This window comes from Stegostoma tigrinum, chromosome 2, assembly GCF_030684315.1.
Source record: "Stegostoma tigrinum isolate sSteTig4 chromosome 2, sSteTig4.hap1, whole genome shotgun sequence".
NCBI lineage: Eukaryota > Metazoa > Chordata > Chondrichthyes > Orectolobiformes > Stegostomatidae > Stegostoma > Stegostoma tigrinum.
In genome coordinates this window covers 123559674-123575101 of record NC_081355.1, presented here as the reverse complement: position 1 = coordinate 123575101, position 15428 = coordinate 123559674, and the positions used below count along the sequence as shown (strand labels likewise).

General features: G+C 38.6%; 1 protein-coding gene across 1 annotated transcript in view; it reads right to left on the bottom strand.

The window, feature by feature from the left end:
• LOC125464593 (ATP-dependent zinc metalloprotease YME1L1-like) overlaps positions 1-15428 on the bottom strand; it is a 57681-nt gene that overhangs the window by 16464 nt on the left and 25789 nt on the right. The window contains exons 7-15 of the mRNA XM_048557176.2: positions 12843-12926; positions 9812-9894; positions 9635-9725; positions 6797-6949; positions 6568-6700; positions 4228-4290; positions 3613-3725; positions 3376-3531; positions 2082-2233 (exon numbers count right to left, since the gene is read on the bottom strand). Of these exons, the coding sequence (XP_048413133.1) occupies positions 2082-2233; positions 3376-3531; positions 3613-3725; positions 4228-4290; positions 6568-6700; positions 6797-6949; positions 9635-9725; positions 9812-9894; positions 12843-12926 (1028 nt within the window). The remainder of the gene's footprint in view (positions 1-2081; positions 2234-3375; positions 3532-3612; positions 3726-4227; positions 4291-6567; positions 6701-6796; positions 6950-9634; positions 9726-9811; positions 9895-12842; positions 12927-15428) is intronic.

Here is a 15428-nt window from a genome sequence, read left to right as displayed (position 1 = left end):
CCATCCTATCCTCTACAGGTCTCTTTCTTCATTTCATCTTCATTCTCCCTTTCTGCTTTTCCAATAATAAACCGGCATTTTTCAGCAAGCAAACAATTCAATTTAAATTCAAGTTGGTACAACTGTGCTGTAGAACTGGAAAAGAAATCTTGGTGCTACTTTAACAAAAAAAAGGAACGAGACTTGCATGGGTTTGAAATAGACCACATTCAAAAGCACTTATGTCCTGATACAAGTGCTTATTGAGTAATTTAGCAATTGAATAGGTATTATTGCTAATATCTGACTGAACTTTTCTTTAGGAAATAAATTTTAGTTTAGGAATTTTAAAGACAGACAAATAAAACTCTGGATTCAGAAACTGGTCAACAAGGAATCATTCATTTCTGAGTTCTTGATAGAGACAAGAAATCCAGTTATTTCAATAAGGAATTAAATTATTCATGTATTTCTCAAACTAAATAAATTAAAAGCACCATGACCAACATAGGGGCTCTTACTGAAACAAGCAATTCTGGAAAGCAGGCCATTAATTCCATCAGTTATGCAAGGTATTTATGCGAGTCACAAAATCAATGGTACATTCTGAAGTCAACAGATAATTTGTTAAAATTTTTATTTGGAGCCTCTCAAAGCATGAAGATGAGCTGTGGGGTTACGAGGTCTCTTTGCTTAAATTGGTGCGCTTCTTCATTAAAACAGGCAGTGAGCAGTCAGCTTGGGGGGGTTATTTATTAAAATCACTCATGGGATATCGGTGTCATTGGCTGGCCAGCATTTACTGCCTTTCCCTAATTGCCGTTGAGAAGCTGGTGATGAGCTGCCTTCTTGAACTGCTGCAGCCCACATGCTATAGATTGACCCACAATGCCATTAGAGAGTGAATTCCAAGATTTTGGCCTAGTGACAGTGAAGGAACACTGATGTATTTCCAAATCAGGCTGGTTAGTGGCTTGAAGGGGAACTTGCAGTTGGTGGTGTTCTCATGTATTTGCTGCCCTTCTTCTAGGTAAATGTGGTCATGGGTTTGGACAGTGCTATCTTTGATGCATTTCTGAAATGCATCTTGGTCAATAGCATAAAGTGCTGCTACTGAACGTCAGTGAGTAAAGTGTGTTGATGCTAGTTATATGGTGGCCAATCAAGCAGGCTGATTTGTCCCAGATGTTGTCAAGCTTCTTGAGTTGTTGGAGCTGCACTCCTTGGAGGAGGCAGACCGTGTACCTGCCAGAAACAGTAAAGCAGCTCTGAAGTTCTGAAATGAGCGCTGAAGAGTCACTGGACCTGAAACATTAACTCTGCTTTCTGTCCATGGATGCTGGTATATCTGCTGAGTTTTTCCAGCAATTTCTGAATTTGTACCTGTAAAGCCTGTAGAAAGCAGACTGTGTCTGTTCAAGGCCAGGACAAGAAGTGAACAATGCAACAATGTTCAAAATGAACTCAAAAATCATGAGGATTTGAAGGAAAGTTGGAAAATCTCTTCACTAAAAAGCTAATAGAACGATCCCAAGATATCTTGTCCTCAGAAAATGGCTAGATCATGGAGGAGATATCAAAGTTTAACCTCAAAAGTCATTAAAACCCTCAATTTTAAAATATCACGGTTGAATTGGGAAGTAAAAGAGGAATTAGATGTGTGAGTCTTGACAAACCATGATATTAAGTTAGTAGCGTTTGTATTTTTTTGATCTATACAGTAAGTTTTTTTTCATTTAAACACTGAAATTTTGTGGAGTAGTTCTCTCATTTGATCAACAGATGCTCAAACATCTCATCAAACATTAACAGTCTCCGCAGAGATTGCTACACAAATTTTATCTGAAATGCAAGCAAAGTAACTTTCTGCATGATGTTACACAATTTAAAAAAACGTTTGTCTCCTGCGAAGTAATAATAAACTACAAAAACAACTACCCTTGCCAAATTGTCAACTTACCATACTGCAGTATACTGGCAGTTAAAACTTGATATTCAAAACTTAACTTTCAGGATAATTGCTTTGGTTTTAAAACTGAACAAATAAAATAGATTAATTAATTTCTTACAAGATAACAGCTTAAGTACAATTTTACACTTACATGTCCCAAGGTAGGTCCTCTTGGCATTATTGTAGCTTTGTTAATGGGCATAGCATTTTTTGTAAAATGTGCGACTATTGCATGACCGGATTCATGATATGCTGTGATAGTTTTGTTTTTAGCATCAATCTCAATGCTCCTACGTTCTGGTCCTGTTGGCAACAGATAGTCTAAGCACATACAATATTTTCAAATAAGACACAATTTGAACAAATGCCCAACAATATTGGTATTTTTTAACATCAGATATTCAAGCACCATAATCCACTTAGCACTCAATTTCATCATTACATCTGTTAAATTTCCTGTTAAAGTTTTTTTCCTTTTGTAACTTATTAGAAGCAACAACTTCAGGGCCTGTTAAATTACTGACACAGCCTAGACAAGAAACTCTAAAGAGAAACATTTGAGAATCATAAAATTTACGATAAAAAAATCTAACTCAAACAGAATCCTTTTGATTCATTGCTGTATGATACAAAAATCTTCTTCCCAAATATTCTCATATTCGTCAAAAAGCTATTCAAAAAGAGATGGAATACAGAAACCAAGATGAAAGTCAACACCTGATACGCATAATTTCAGGGCCAGAATGAAGGAAGAAGGCTAAAAATGTTACAGGCAATGGGTAAATATCTAGAAATAAAGACTTTTATATTATGTCCTAAAAGTGGTGTATAAACGTTCATGGTTAGCATTTGATATTCCTTCATTGGTGCTACCACTAAGTGGCTTCTCACCAACAACCAATTGCCAGGAATTTTCTGCAGCTTTCAGCTTAGCCGGTCAGTGTTTGCTCAACAGCTCCAATATAAATGGGTGACAGCAGAGCTGTCTTTTACCTTAGTTTGATCCCATCACTTGCATTTCTAAAACATATCACTAGATTAATGACAATGCATGGAATAAAGTTCATATTATGAATCCCAAAGAAAGTTTGTAAAATTAAAGCAGTTTCTCCAAAAACATTATTCTGCATATGTAGAAAAATTTAATTAAATTGAATTTTTCCACTGACATTTTAAACAATCCACATCTGTCGCATGAATGTGATTTAAATGGAGAGATTAATTCCTGAAACATGAGACAAAACCTTATTTGGACAAATTTCACAACTCAAAAACACTGTTCTTAAAACACACGTACAGCTGATCTACCCAAACAGCAAGATAAAAATATTTTCCAACCTCTTAGCTTGGATTTTCTTAAATAAGTAACCTGAAAGCACAAGTTTAACAGAAGAAACTCCTAAGGCTTTTCGAAAGTCAAAATCCAAACAGCAGGAAGAACATACCCATAAGGATTTTGTCCTTGGCAAATTCCAAGTCTTTCATTGTAACTTGATCCTTTTCATCTACAGCTGCTTTTAGAGCAGCCTGGTTGACCAGGTTCTCCAGTTCTGCTCCCGAGAAACCCACTGTGCCTCTAGCTATTATTTCTGCATCAATTGCTGTATTGGAGAAACAAAGTCAAGTCACGCAGGAAGTAAGTTTGTAATAACCATTCAAGTTAAGGAATATCTGCAACCTACCTGGGTCAACTTTAACTTTGCCAAGATACCACTTGAGGATTTCTATTCGCCCCCTTATATCTGGTCTCGGAACAGTAACTTGCATATCAAATCTACCTGGCCGAACAAGAGCACTAAAGAAGAAGAATACATAAAAAAAGGACCTCAATTTCAAATATGACCAGCTTTGAGAGTTTTTCTTCATCATCACTATTGTATTAAAACACTTAACAGTTTGATTTGTCAAAATTACACCAAGACTGTTCGTCTGAGCTGCATTCAAGCTCAATTAGCAACAATTCAACTGGTGAACAACATCGTCAATGCAAAATTACAATTAATGAGTAGTACTAGAAGTCAAGGCAATGAAGTCACTACAATTGTGCAGGATTGTTTTGACATCCTGTGGCTGAATTTATCAAATGTGGCTTAATTAAGGGTCATAATAAAATAATGTTAACCCTTTTATAAGAGTATGTTTAAACAAAACCTCAAACTTTAATAAAGCCTATATCCTAAACTTTTCTAATAAAAGGAAATAGCACTAAGGTTATTTGCCATTTTTGCTACAAATATATTAAAGCTTAAATTTAGAGAAAATAAATACTATAAATACAAAGCTCAATTTGCACTTACTTATCCAATGCTTCAGGAAAGTTTGTAGCTCCAATTATAATAACACCTTCATTGGGCTTGAAACTAAAGAGAAAAATAAATTTTACAGCACTAGCCATTAAATGTTATTGCAATTAAAAAACAATTTTCAAATATCCCAATATTAATCACTTGGTTGCTACTGGATTTACATTCCTTAAAATGGGGGCGGCGCAGTGGTTCAGTGGTTAGCACTGCAGCCTCACAGCGCCAGGGGCCCAGGTTCGATTCCAGCCTCGGGCGACTATCTGTGTGGAGTTTGCACATTCTCCCCGTGTCTGCGTGAGTTTCCTCAGGGTGGTCCGGTTTCCTCCCACAGTCCAAAGCTGTGCAGGCTAGGTGGATTGAGCATGCTAAATTGCCTGTAGTGTTCAGTGGTGTGCGCGTTATAGGGGGATGAGTCTGGGTGGGATGCTTCAAGGGCGATGTGGACTTGTTGGGCCGAAGGGCCTGTTTCCACACTGTAGGGAGTCTAATCTAACCTAACCTAAAAGTAAGTTATGGTATTTGCTACAAAATGGACTGCTACCTGCACATTTGCCATGGTGACTCAAACATAACTTAAGAAAAATACACAGCACAATTTTGCAGATTCACATTTTATCATTCAGTAGCTCAGTGGTAAAATGTTGGAATGATATGTTCACAATTGCAGCAACATACAAATAAAGTGGAAAAGTTGGTCAGTCAACACCTACAGTCTCTTCAAGCCTGACCGGATTGTCACCACAGATCTGTATTTCTGCTTATCCCTGATAACCTTTCACTGCCTGCTTAACAAGGGTCGCTCTAGATCCACAACATTAACTCTGTTTCTCTGTCAACAGATGCCGCCAGACTTGCTAAGTTTCTCCAGCGATTTCTGTTTCAGTTTTGGATTTCCAGCATCCACAATTCTTTGCTTTCTATGATCAAGAATGTATTAACAAGGTTCCTTGTTTTATATTAACAAAAATCTGCCTTAAAATAAACATAGAAACATACACACAGAAGACAGGAGCAGGAGGAGGCCATTCAGCCCTTTGAGCCTGCTCCGCCACTCTTCACAATCACGGTTGATCATCCAACTCAATAGCCTAATCCTGCTTTCTGCACATATTTGTCCCAAGTGTTATATCTATTTGCCTCTTGAATATATTCAATGTTTTGGCATCAACTACCTCCAGTGGGATAAACAGACTGTGGGTTGATAATGATCTGACTGGCCATGGTCAGGTGGGGATTTGTCAAAGGGAAATTTTGTTTGGCGAAGTTGTAGGTTTTTTTTGAAGATGTTACTGACTAGATTGATAAAGGAGTCATTAGATGTTGTATATTTACTTAGATTTTCAGAAGGCTTTTAACTAAGTCCCCTGCAGGAGGCTGGTTAGAAAAATTAAAGCATATGGGATAAGAAGTAATGTACTGGCATGAATTAATAATTGGCTAACAGAGAGAACACCGTAAGGATGAATGGGTCATTCTCACATTGGCATGCTGCGACTCGAGGAGTACCTCAATTTCAGTACTTGGGTCCCAGCTGTTCACAATACATATCAATGACTTGGAGGTGCACAGCAAATAGAATTGATCCAAATTTAAGGATTATACAAAGTCAAGTGGGAATGTCAGCTGTGAACAACAAGTGAAGCAGCTTTAGAAGGAGGACAGGCTTAATGAATGGCAAAACCATGGCTGATGGAATATAATATAAAAATATGCAAAGCTATCCACTTTGGTAGATGAAACAGACATACAATATATACAGAATTCTTAAGTGGAAAGGGGTTGGTAAATGTAGATATACAAAGAGCCTGTGTGCTCTTGTTGATTAGTTACAAAAGGTAATATGCAAATACAGCAAGCTATCAGGAAGGCTAATGGAATGTAAGCTTTTATTTCATGAGGATTTGAACTTAGTAGTAGTGAAGTCTTGTTTTAATTGCATTACAGCTTCGTTAGACTGCACCTGTAGTGTGGGAGTTTGGTCTTCTTACCTAGGCAGAATATTGCCACCATAAATGGAGTGCAAAGCATGTTCACCAGATTTGTTCCCACGATGGTGGATTATAGAGAGATTGGACAAAGTGGACCTATACTCTCTAGAGCTGCCGTGGAAATCAGACTAAGTCAGAGCAGCTGTACATCCAATATAGTAGACACCTGCGCTCTTAGCTCCAAGCCTTGTCTTTCTCAATTTTCAGAGATTATGATAATTTTCACAATACAACCTAGGGTAAAAATGGGAAAAGGTTTCGGAAGCAATGCTACAAAAATGCCAATATATCTGGGCCATTTTATGTCAAAGTTTACTTTTGGTAGTGTACTGGAACCATTTCTTACCCATCCATCTCTGCTAGTAGTTGATTTATGGTTTGCCTTGAATAGGGATGCATTGGTGATTCTATTCTCTTTCCACCAACAGAATCCAGCTCATCAATAAAGATGACACAGGGTGCATTTGCTTTTGCCTCCCCTAAAATACACAAAGAGAGCAAGTTAATGAAAAAAGAAACAGCAATCGTCGTACTCTTACTGCAAAACTTTCATTTTTATATACCAGGACACATACTAAACAGATTTCTTATCCTACTTGCTCCAACACCAACAAACATTTCATCAAATTCTGATCCTGATGCATAATAAAATGGTACATCTGCTTCGCCTGCAACAGCTCTTGCAAGGAGTGTTTTCCCATTTCCAGGGGGTCCGACTAAAAGAATGCCTGAAATTAAACAGAGTTGGACAATTCAAGTTCAAAGTCAAATAACATGTTACAAAATAAATGATATCAAAATCTTTAAACATATGTGCTTATACAGAAAACTTTGTTTTAACCAGCACCTTATCAGCCAGGAAAAATTATATATCTTAAACACTGTGATCTACCATGATATCAGAGTGTTTATGCTGTAAATAAAATATAAGGATTCTGAGGGATAAGATTTATGATCATCTGGAAGAGCATGGCTTGATCAAATACAGTCAACACGGCTTTGTGAGGGGTAGGTCATGCCTTACAAACCTTATCGAGTTTTTTGAGGATGTGACTAGAAACGTTGATGAGGGTCGAGCTGTGGATGTGGTGTATATGGACTTCAGTAAGGCATTTGATAAGGTTCCCCATGGTAGGCTCATTCAGAAGGTCAGGAGGAATGGGATACAGGGGAACTTAGCTGCTTGGATACAGAATTGGCTGGCCAACAGAAGACAGCGAGTGGTAGTAGAAGGAAAATATTCTGCCTGGAAGTCAGTGGTGAGTGGAGTTCCACAGGGCTCTGTCCTTGGGCCTCTACTGTTTGTAATTTTTATTAATGACTTGGATGAGGGGATTGAAGGATGGGTCAGCAAGTTTGCAGACGACACAAAGGTCGGAGGTGTCGTTGACAGTGTAGAGGGCTGTTGTAGGCTGCAGCGGGACATTGACAGGATGCAGAGATGGGCTGAGAGGTGGCAGATGGAGTTCAACCTGGATAAATGCGAGGTGATGCATTTTGGAAGATCGAATTTGAAAGCTGAGTACAGGATTAAGGATAGGATTCTTGGCCGCGTGGAGGAACAGAGGGATCTTGGTGTGCAGATACATAGATCCCTTAAAATGGCCACCCAAGTGGACAGGGTTGTTAAGAAAGCATATGGTGTTTTGGCTTTCATTAACAGGGGGATTGAGTTTAAGAGTCGTGAGATCTTGTTGCAGCTCTATAAAACTTTGGTTAGACCGCACTTGGAATACTGCGTCCAGTTCTGGGCGCCCTATTATAGGAAAGGTGTGGATGCTTTGGAGAGGGTTCAGAGGAGGTTTACCAGGATGCTGCCTGGACTGGAGGGCTTATCTTATGAAGAGAGGTTGACTGAGCTCGGTCTCTTTTCATTGGAGAAAAGGAGGAGGAGAGGGGACCTAATTGAGGTATACAAGATAATGAGAGGCATAGATAGAGTTGATAGCCAGAGACTATTTCCCAGGGCAGAAATGGCTAGCACGAGGGGTCATAGTTTTAAGCTAGTTGGTGGAAAGTATAGAGGGGATGTCAGAGGCAGGTTCTTTACGCAGAGAGTTGTGAGAGCATGGAATGCGTTGCCAGCAGCAGTTGTGGAAGCAAGGTCATTGGGGTCATTTAAGAGACTGCTGGACATGTATACGGTCACAGAAATTTGAGGGTGCATATATGAGGATCAATGGTCGGCACAACATTGTGGGCTGAAGGGCCTGTTCTGTGCTGTACTGTTCTATGTTCTAACATGATGTGTATACCCCCTCCAGTACATTTCTATTACTTACCATGTGTTTTTACATTGACTTTAGAAGATGTAATGATGTTTTTACATAGATTTTTTTGCACAGGATGTTAATATCTCAAAGCTTCCCTTGGTCAGGATTTACTGCGGTTATGTATACCCCTTGATTATCCAGAACATTTCATCAACTGGCATGCTCTCGGTCCCATAGATGCTTGTTAATAAATAGTTTACTGTTCTAAATATTTCTTTAAAAGCTACCCTACAAAATCAGAAGCATTAATTGTGCACCAATAACCATATCCATATGCAAGTTTAAATAATCTGATGCCAGTAAAAATATTTCTACAAATCATTTGAAATAATTCTCAAATTAATAGATAACAATTCTTGAAGGCTATGAGGTCTCTTTCTCAGCTTGTTATCGTATTTTAAAAAAGAACTTAAAGGTGCTTATGGTAATGAATAAGCAGTAAGCCAGTCCTCATTAAAATCTTGTTCCAAAAAATGGACAAGTAGCTTAACTTTAGATGAAGTGAATGCGATTGACCTCAAAACCCCAGGCAGCATTTAACTTAGTGTGGAATCTAACAGCTTTACTAAAGTTGAAATCTAAGGGAATTAGAGGAAAGTTCTGATTGAATGAAGTCATATCCAGTACAAACCAATTGTCTCAGCTGTACGAGTTCCTCAGGACAGTGTTGCACCATAACCATTTTCAGTTCTTTGAGCTCACTTGTGATTAAAGTGGTCAGTCCCATTCAACTTACCAAGGCTTCTTTAAAGCCCAGAGCCTCCACCACCAAGGGCAAGAGAAATGTGTGACTGCTTGCACAACAATATTCTGAGTCACCCACTCTCCTGACTGGGAAACATATCACCAGTCAAAATCCTGGAGCTCCTTTTCTAATTGCAATGTGACAATATGTTTCATCATCTGCTGCAGTTTAAAAATAAATTATGTAAAAGAATAATTAATTAGAGATGGGTGATAAATGTTGGCCTTACTAATGATGTTAACATCCTATGAACTGATGATAAAATAAATTCTTCTGCACCACAACATTCACTGATTAGAAACAAACTTTTGTTGGAATCAGCTGTAAAGAAAGTATTTTTAGAAAACTGTGGTAGTAAAAATGCATTGCTGAAGGTATAATTACCAGCTGCATACCTTTAGGTAGTTTGCCTCCTAATGCAGTGAATTTCTGAGGATTTTTCAGAAATTCTACTACTTCCTGTAGCTCCTGTTTTGCTTCCTCTACCTGGTGATGAATCAAAAGCAATATTTGTAAATAAAATCATTTAAAATTTAATATGCTTACAAACAGTAGAAACAGGTGTAACTTACCCCTTTCACATGTTCAAAGGTTACATTTTTCATGTGAATTGGATCCACAGCTGCATCCAGTCCTGATGTAGTGCGAAAGCGTACTGTTGGAAAAGGAGGTAAAAACTAAACTACTCAATCTATACAAACTTCCTCCTTAACAGCTTACTGAATCTAAAAACTAAACTAGAAACAGTGGTGCTTGAAGTTTAATTCTATCACTATTTTACTCATGATTCACAGAAAGAACTGAACAGTGCAACACAACTGAATACAATGCGAATTTCACAGAGTGAACAACTTTAAAACAAGTAATTGACACAAATGCACAAGTTGACATGAAAGAGAGGATTAAACAGGCGTCTTTATATTACTAATCAGGCAAAGCTTCCTAACCCGAAAGTTAAAGTCTCATACTACTCACAAATAAAAGGACCAACAGCATTCAGCTTGACTGAATTGCACATTGTTTCATTTTACAAAACACTGGATAAATTTGAATTTTTCAACTGTAAACACGAAAGATCTGAGTCAGTAGGGTCAACCCAATTCCAGTCAGCTTTATTTTAATTCATTCATGGGTCGTGGATGTGGCTGGCTAGGCCAGCATTTTATTGCCCATACCCAACTGTTCTGAAGATAGTTAAGAGTTAACATTACAGTGGGTCTGGAGTCACATGGAGGCCAGATTGAGAAAGGATGGCAGTTAACTTCCCTAAAGTACATTAGTGAACAGATGTATTTTTCTGACAATCAACAATATATTCATGGTCACCATTAGACCAGTAGACTGAAGAATCTTACTGAGTTCAAATTCCACCAACTGCCACAGCGGAATTTGACCCCAGATCCCAAGAACATTACCTGGGTCTCTGGAATTCAATCCCTGAGCCATTCGACCTCCAAGAAATTTTGCAGGGATTTAAAGTAACAGTTATGTTTTACAAAAAACACAGTAGCTTAGATTTCAAGGTATGAGCAGTTTACTTTTCCCTGCATGAGTTCAATTCATTTTCAAATTCAATACATATGACATTCTCAAATTTTATTTTAAACATGTGGAAAGTGGATGTCACTGGCTGGGCCAGCATTTAATGCCCATACTTGGTTACCCTTGAGGTAGTGGTGGTGGACTGCCTTCTTGAACTACTGCAATCCATGTGCTGCTGGTAGATCACAATACAATTAGGAAGGAAATTCCATGATTCTGACCCAACGCTACCGAAAGAACAGCGGTACAATTTCAAGTCAAGAGGTGAGTGGCTTGGAAGGGAATTTGCAGATGGTGGTATTCTTATACGTTATGTGCTGTCCTTGTTCTTCTAGGAGGAAATGAGGAGTTTGGAAGGGACTATCTAAGGGGTTTTGGTGAATTTCTGCAGAGCATTGTGTAGATGGTACAGAGTGCTGCTACTGAGCATTAATGGTACAGGAACAGGATGTTTGTGGATCTGGGGCCAACCACGTGAGCCGCTTTAGCCTGGACGGTTTCAAGCTTCTTAAGTGCTGCTGAACTGCGTTCATCCAGGCAGGTGGGGCATATTCTATCATACTCCGGACTTGTGCCATGCAAATTGTGGACATTCTTTGGGGAATCAAGAGGCCAGTGACTCAATGTGGGATTCCTAACATCTGACGTGCTCTTACAGCCACTGTGTTTATGTGGTAAATCCAACTGAATTTCTGGTCAACGGTAATCCCCAGAATGTCGATAGTGAGAGATTCAGCGATACTAACTCCAATAAATATCAAGGGTTAATGGTTAGATGGTTCTTATTGGAGATGGTCATTGCCTGGCACTTGTGTGGCACTAACTGTTCTTATCATTTTTCAGCCAAAGCCTGGATATTGTCCAGGTCTTGTTGCATTTGGAACACTTCAGTGTATGAGCAGTCACAAATAGCTCTGAACACTCGGGATGCTTGCCAACGATTGCACAATCTGATCTTACGATGGACGGCAAGTCATTGATGAAGCAGTTGAAGATGGTTGGCCTGAGGACATTATCCTGAGGAATTCCTACAAAGATGCCCTTCCAATGAAATGACTGAACTCCTACAATCACAGTCATCTTCCTTTGCGCCTGGTATGACTCCAACCAGCTGAGAGTTTTTCCTCAATTCTCAGTATTGAGACAACACTTTGATGCCACACTCAGTCAAATGCAGCTTTGATGTTGAGGGCAGTTGCTCCCACCTCTGTCGATGTTTGAAACAAGGCTTTACAGACTTGTGGTCAGGAGCTGAGTAGCCCTTGCAGAACCCAAACTGGGTGTTAGTGTGCAGATGCTGCTTGACCGCATTGCTTAAGACAATTCCTATCACTTTACTGACAATCGAGATTGTCCATTCATGGGACAGTAACTGGCTGGGTTCGATTTGTCATGTTGTGTGTGTACAGGACACACCTGGGCAATTTCCACATTGTCAAGTATATGCTAGTGTTGTAACTTGGCTGTAATTTTGAGAGACTAAATTCTAAGTTTAATTGTTTTATAGAAGTGAGACTAGTATTTATTGGAGCAGCATACCATTATAATCTTGTTTTATTCAGAAACAGTTAGTAGTTAGAAGGGGTTTATTCGCTTTGTTAATAGTTTAGTTAATGTGTTTGCTATTAGAGTTAGATAAATTATTGGTTATTTGTTGATTATAAAAAGCAAATGTCAGGACGTTATAACAAGTGGCCTATTGAATTACCAATATCTTTGACCAGATAATCTGGATATTTAGAGACCACATGCACCCTGAAAGATGTTCATTGAGGCTAACAGAATTGCCAACGCTTGCAAAGTTTAAACTTCCGATGGGCAGTTACCCTGCATTAAAAAGGAGGCATGGCTTCCGTGAGGATTCATTTCAATGCTACCTACTTGGCTTGCCAGACAACATCTGTCGGTTTGGAGACACCACTGGAAATACTTCCAAATACACACATACAAGCACATTAATGAATTGGTCAGCAAAATGATAGGTTAAGAACCCATAAATTCTTTTTTAAATTGTATGGTTCAAAACTACAAAAGCAAAAAAAAAAGTCACTGAAATATTACCAGATAAGAACGGAGTCCTGGATAGGCCATAAATCCCAAGCAAGAGAAGGAACAGAAGAACTAGTCTTGTTCTTCTTAAAGAGTCTGTGGCAAGCAGAATTTAAAAAAAAGGCAATGGTATTAATTAAAGAAGAGACCTTTCTTTGAGGTACCAGCTAGTACAGTGCTTTTGAGAATACCAATAGAATGTTCCACAAATCATTTATAATGTTTTACACCTGTAGTTACCAACGTGAGCTTTGTTATTTTTAATCCAAGTTTCTACTAGTTCATATTTTCAGAACGACTATTCTGTATGCAAGTTGCACACTTTTAAACTTACTGCACCTTTTAAAGTACTTTAATATTTTCTCATTAGCCTTTTTCTTTTATTATGCATATTTTAGTAATACTAAGTTTTGAAGTTCTAATCTTTGCTTTACTGTTTCATTCAAATGAAAATGGAATTACAAGTCAAGTCAGGTGTAGCAGGATGGAGAAGTTAGGTAAACCATGATCACGGTGCACAATTATCCATGTTAGGAAGACTGGATTTAACAGAGTATAATCTCTATAGATCAAATGGGCAGTGTGGGAGGGCCACTATGATCAAAGACCAAAAACAACTAATTGTTTGGAATAACAAAGTGTGAAGCTGGGTGAACACAGTAGGCCAGCTTTTGTGCTCCTGAGATGCTGCTTGGCCTGCTGTGTTCATCCAGCCTCACAATTTGTTATCTTGGATTCTCCAGCATCTGCAGTTCCCATTATCTCTGATCACAGTTGTTTGGGATGACTGTTTGCAGTTAATCTTCAACAACTGCAAAGAGCTCAGAGTTTGTCACAGAAGATTAAGCCCATCTGTTAAATTATTTCTGCTCTTTTCCTTCTTTCTTATAGTCCACTGGGCCAAACTTTCCCCAAGGACCATGACCTATCTCCTCCTCACTGCTTTCTAGTTTCTGTCCCATCACACGCTCTGGACTCTTGCCTTAATCAAGAGATGTATCTTAGTCTCCTTACTGTATTCCTTTTAAACCGGTAATCATCCACGTTAACTATAATCAGTCTCTGGACACTCCAATCCAATTCCTTCAAACATAATGCAAATTCACACTTGAGCTCAAACTTTGCTGAAATCCTCAACTATGTCTTTATTACTTGTCAACTTGACCAATCCTATGGCAGCCTGGCTAACCTCCCATAATCACAATAGTTTCAGCTTATCCAATGCCCGCTATCCACGTTCTGATTCATCAAATATCATTCTTCCATCGCCCTGTGCTTTGTAATCTATACAGGCCGCTAGTTCAGAACTGTCTCCATTAAAAACTCTCATCTTTGCTTTCAAATACGTCCTTACCTCTGGGTCCCTGGTTCTAGATATATTTCACAACCTGTTCAGAGATATTGCGCAACATTTTCGTTGTTGAGTTATATTGGGCTACGGTATTTCAGTTGTTTAGAATGGACCAATCAAAATTCTAACTCCTACAAATTTGAGCTCTACAGTTCTCACAGTAATATTCTCAAATGGTAGATTGTAAGCATGGGAAACACATTTGAGAAGCTGCAGAAATAATCAAAATTAGAAATTCTAAATGTATACAAAGCATACATACAAATTAACTACGTTTTCTCTTCCCTAGTTTATTTAATATTCCATACAACCATAGAAATGTAAGATACAATAGTCAAATTAGGCCATTCAGCCCATCACATCAGCTCATACTTATCTATAATCCCTCTTTTGCCTTTTGTTATGAATGGATTCAGATTTTAGGTTCTCAATGTGTTCACATTCAAACGCTCTGCAACATGATCTTTCATGAAATATTCGGTAAAGCAATCTCTATCTGTCATTTATTTTTAGCCTCAGATTTGAATTTGTTCTTACTTCAAACATTTTTAGCTCAATTTAACTTGCATCCTGGAAATAAATAACACCACTATTGAACCCACATGGTTCTAGTCATAAATTTTTACAAGATATAAACACTATGCCAGTTGTACAGACACCCACATATTCCTCCTCTTCCAATACATTGTTGGTTATGTAGCCTACGCCATTTATTCTAATATTGAAAATATCATTAATTATGTTTATATTTTCAGGCTTCACAGTGGCTCAGTAGTTAGCACTGTTGCCTCACAGCATCAGGGACCTGGGTCCGATTCCAGCCTCAGGCGACTGTCTGTATGGAGTTTGTATATTCTCCCAATGTCTGCCTGGGTTTTCTCTGGGTTCTCAGGTATCCACCCTCAGTCCAAAGATACGCAGGTAAGGGGAACTGGCCATGCTAAAGTGCCCATAGTTTCCAGGTATGTGCAGGGATGATGGATTAACCATGGGAAATGCAGTGTTACAGAGATCAGGGTATGGGTGGGATGGTCTTCAAAGAGTTGGTGTGGACTTGATGAGCTGAATGGCCTGCTTCCACACTGTACAGATTCTATGCTTCCAAAATCCGCTCACCTTTCAACGAACACAGTCCATTTCAGATTCCATACTCTGCAGTCAGGAAGTCTACCTCTAACAATGGAGTTTTTATGAGCATTGAAAGCAAGCCCACCAACTCCCAGTTACTTTCAATATGCCTGTTTTCT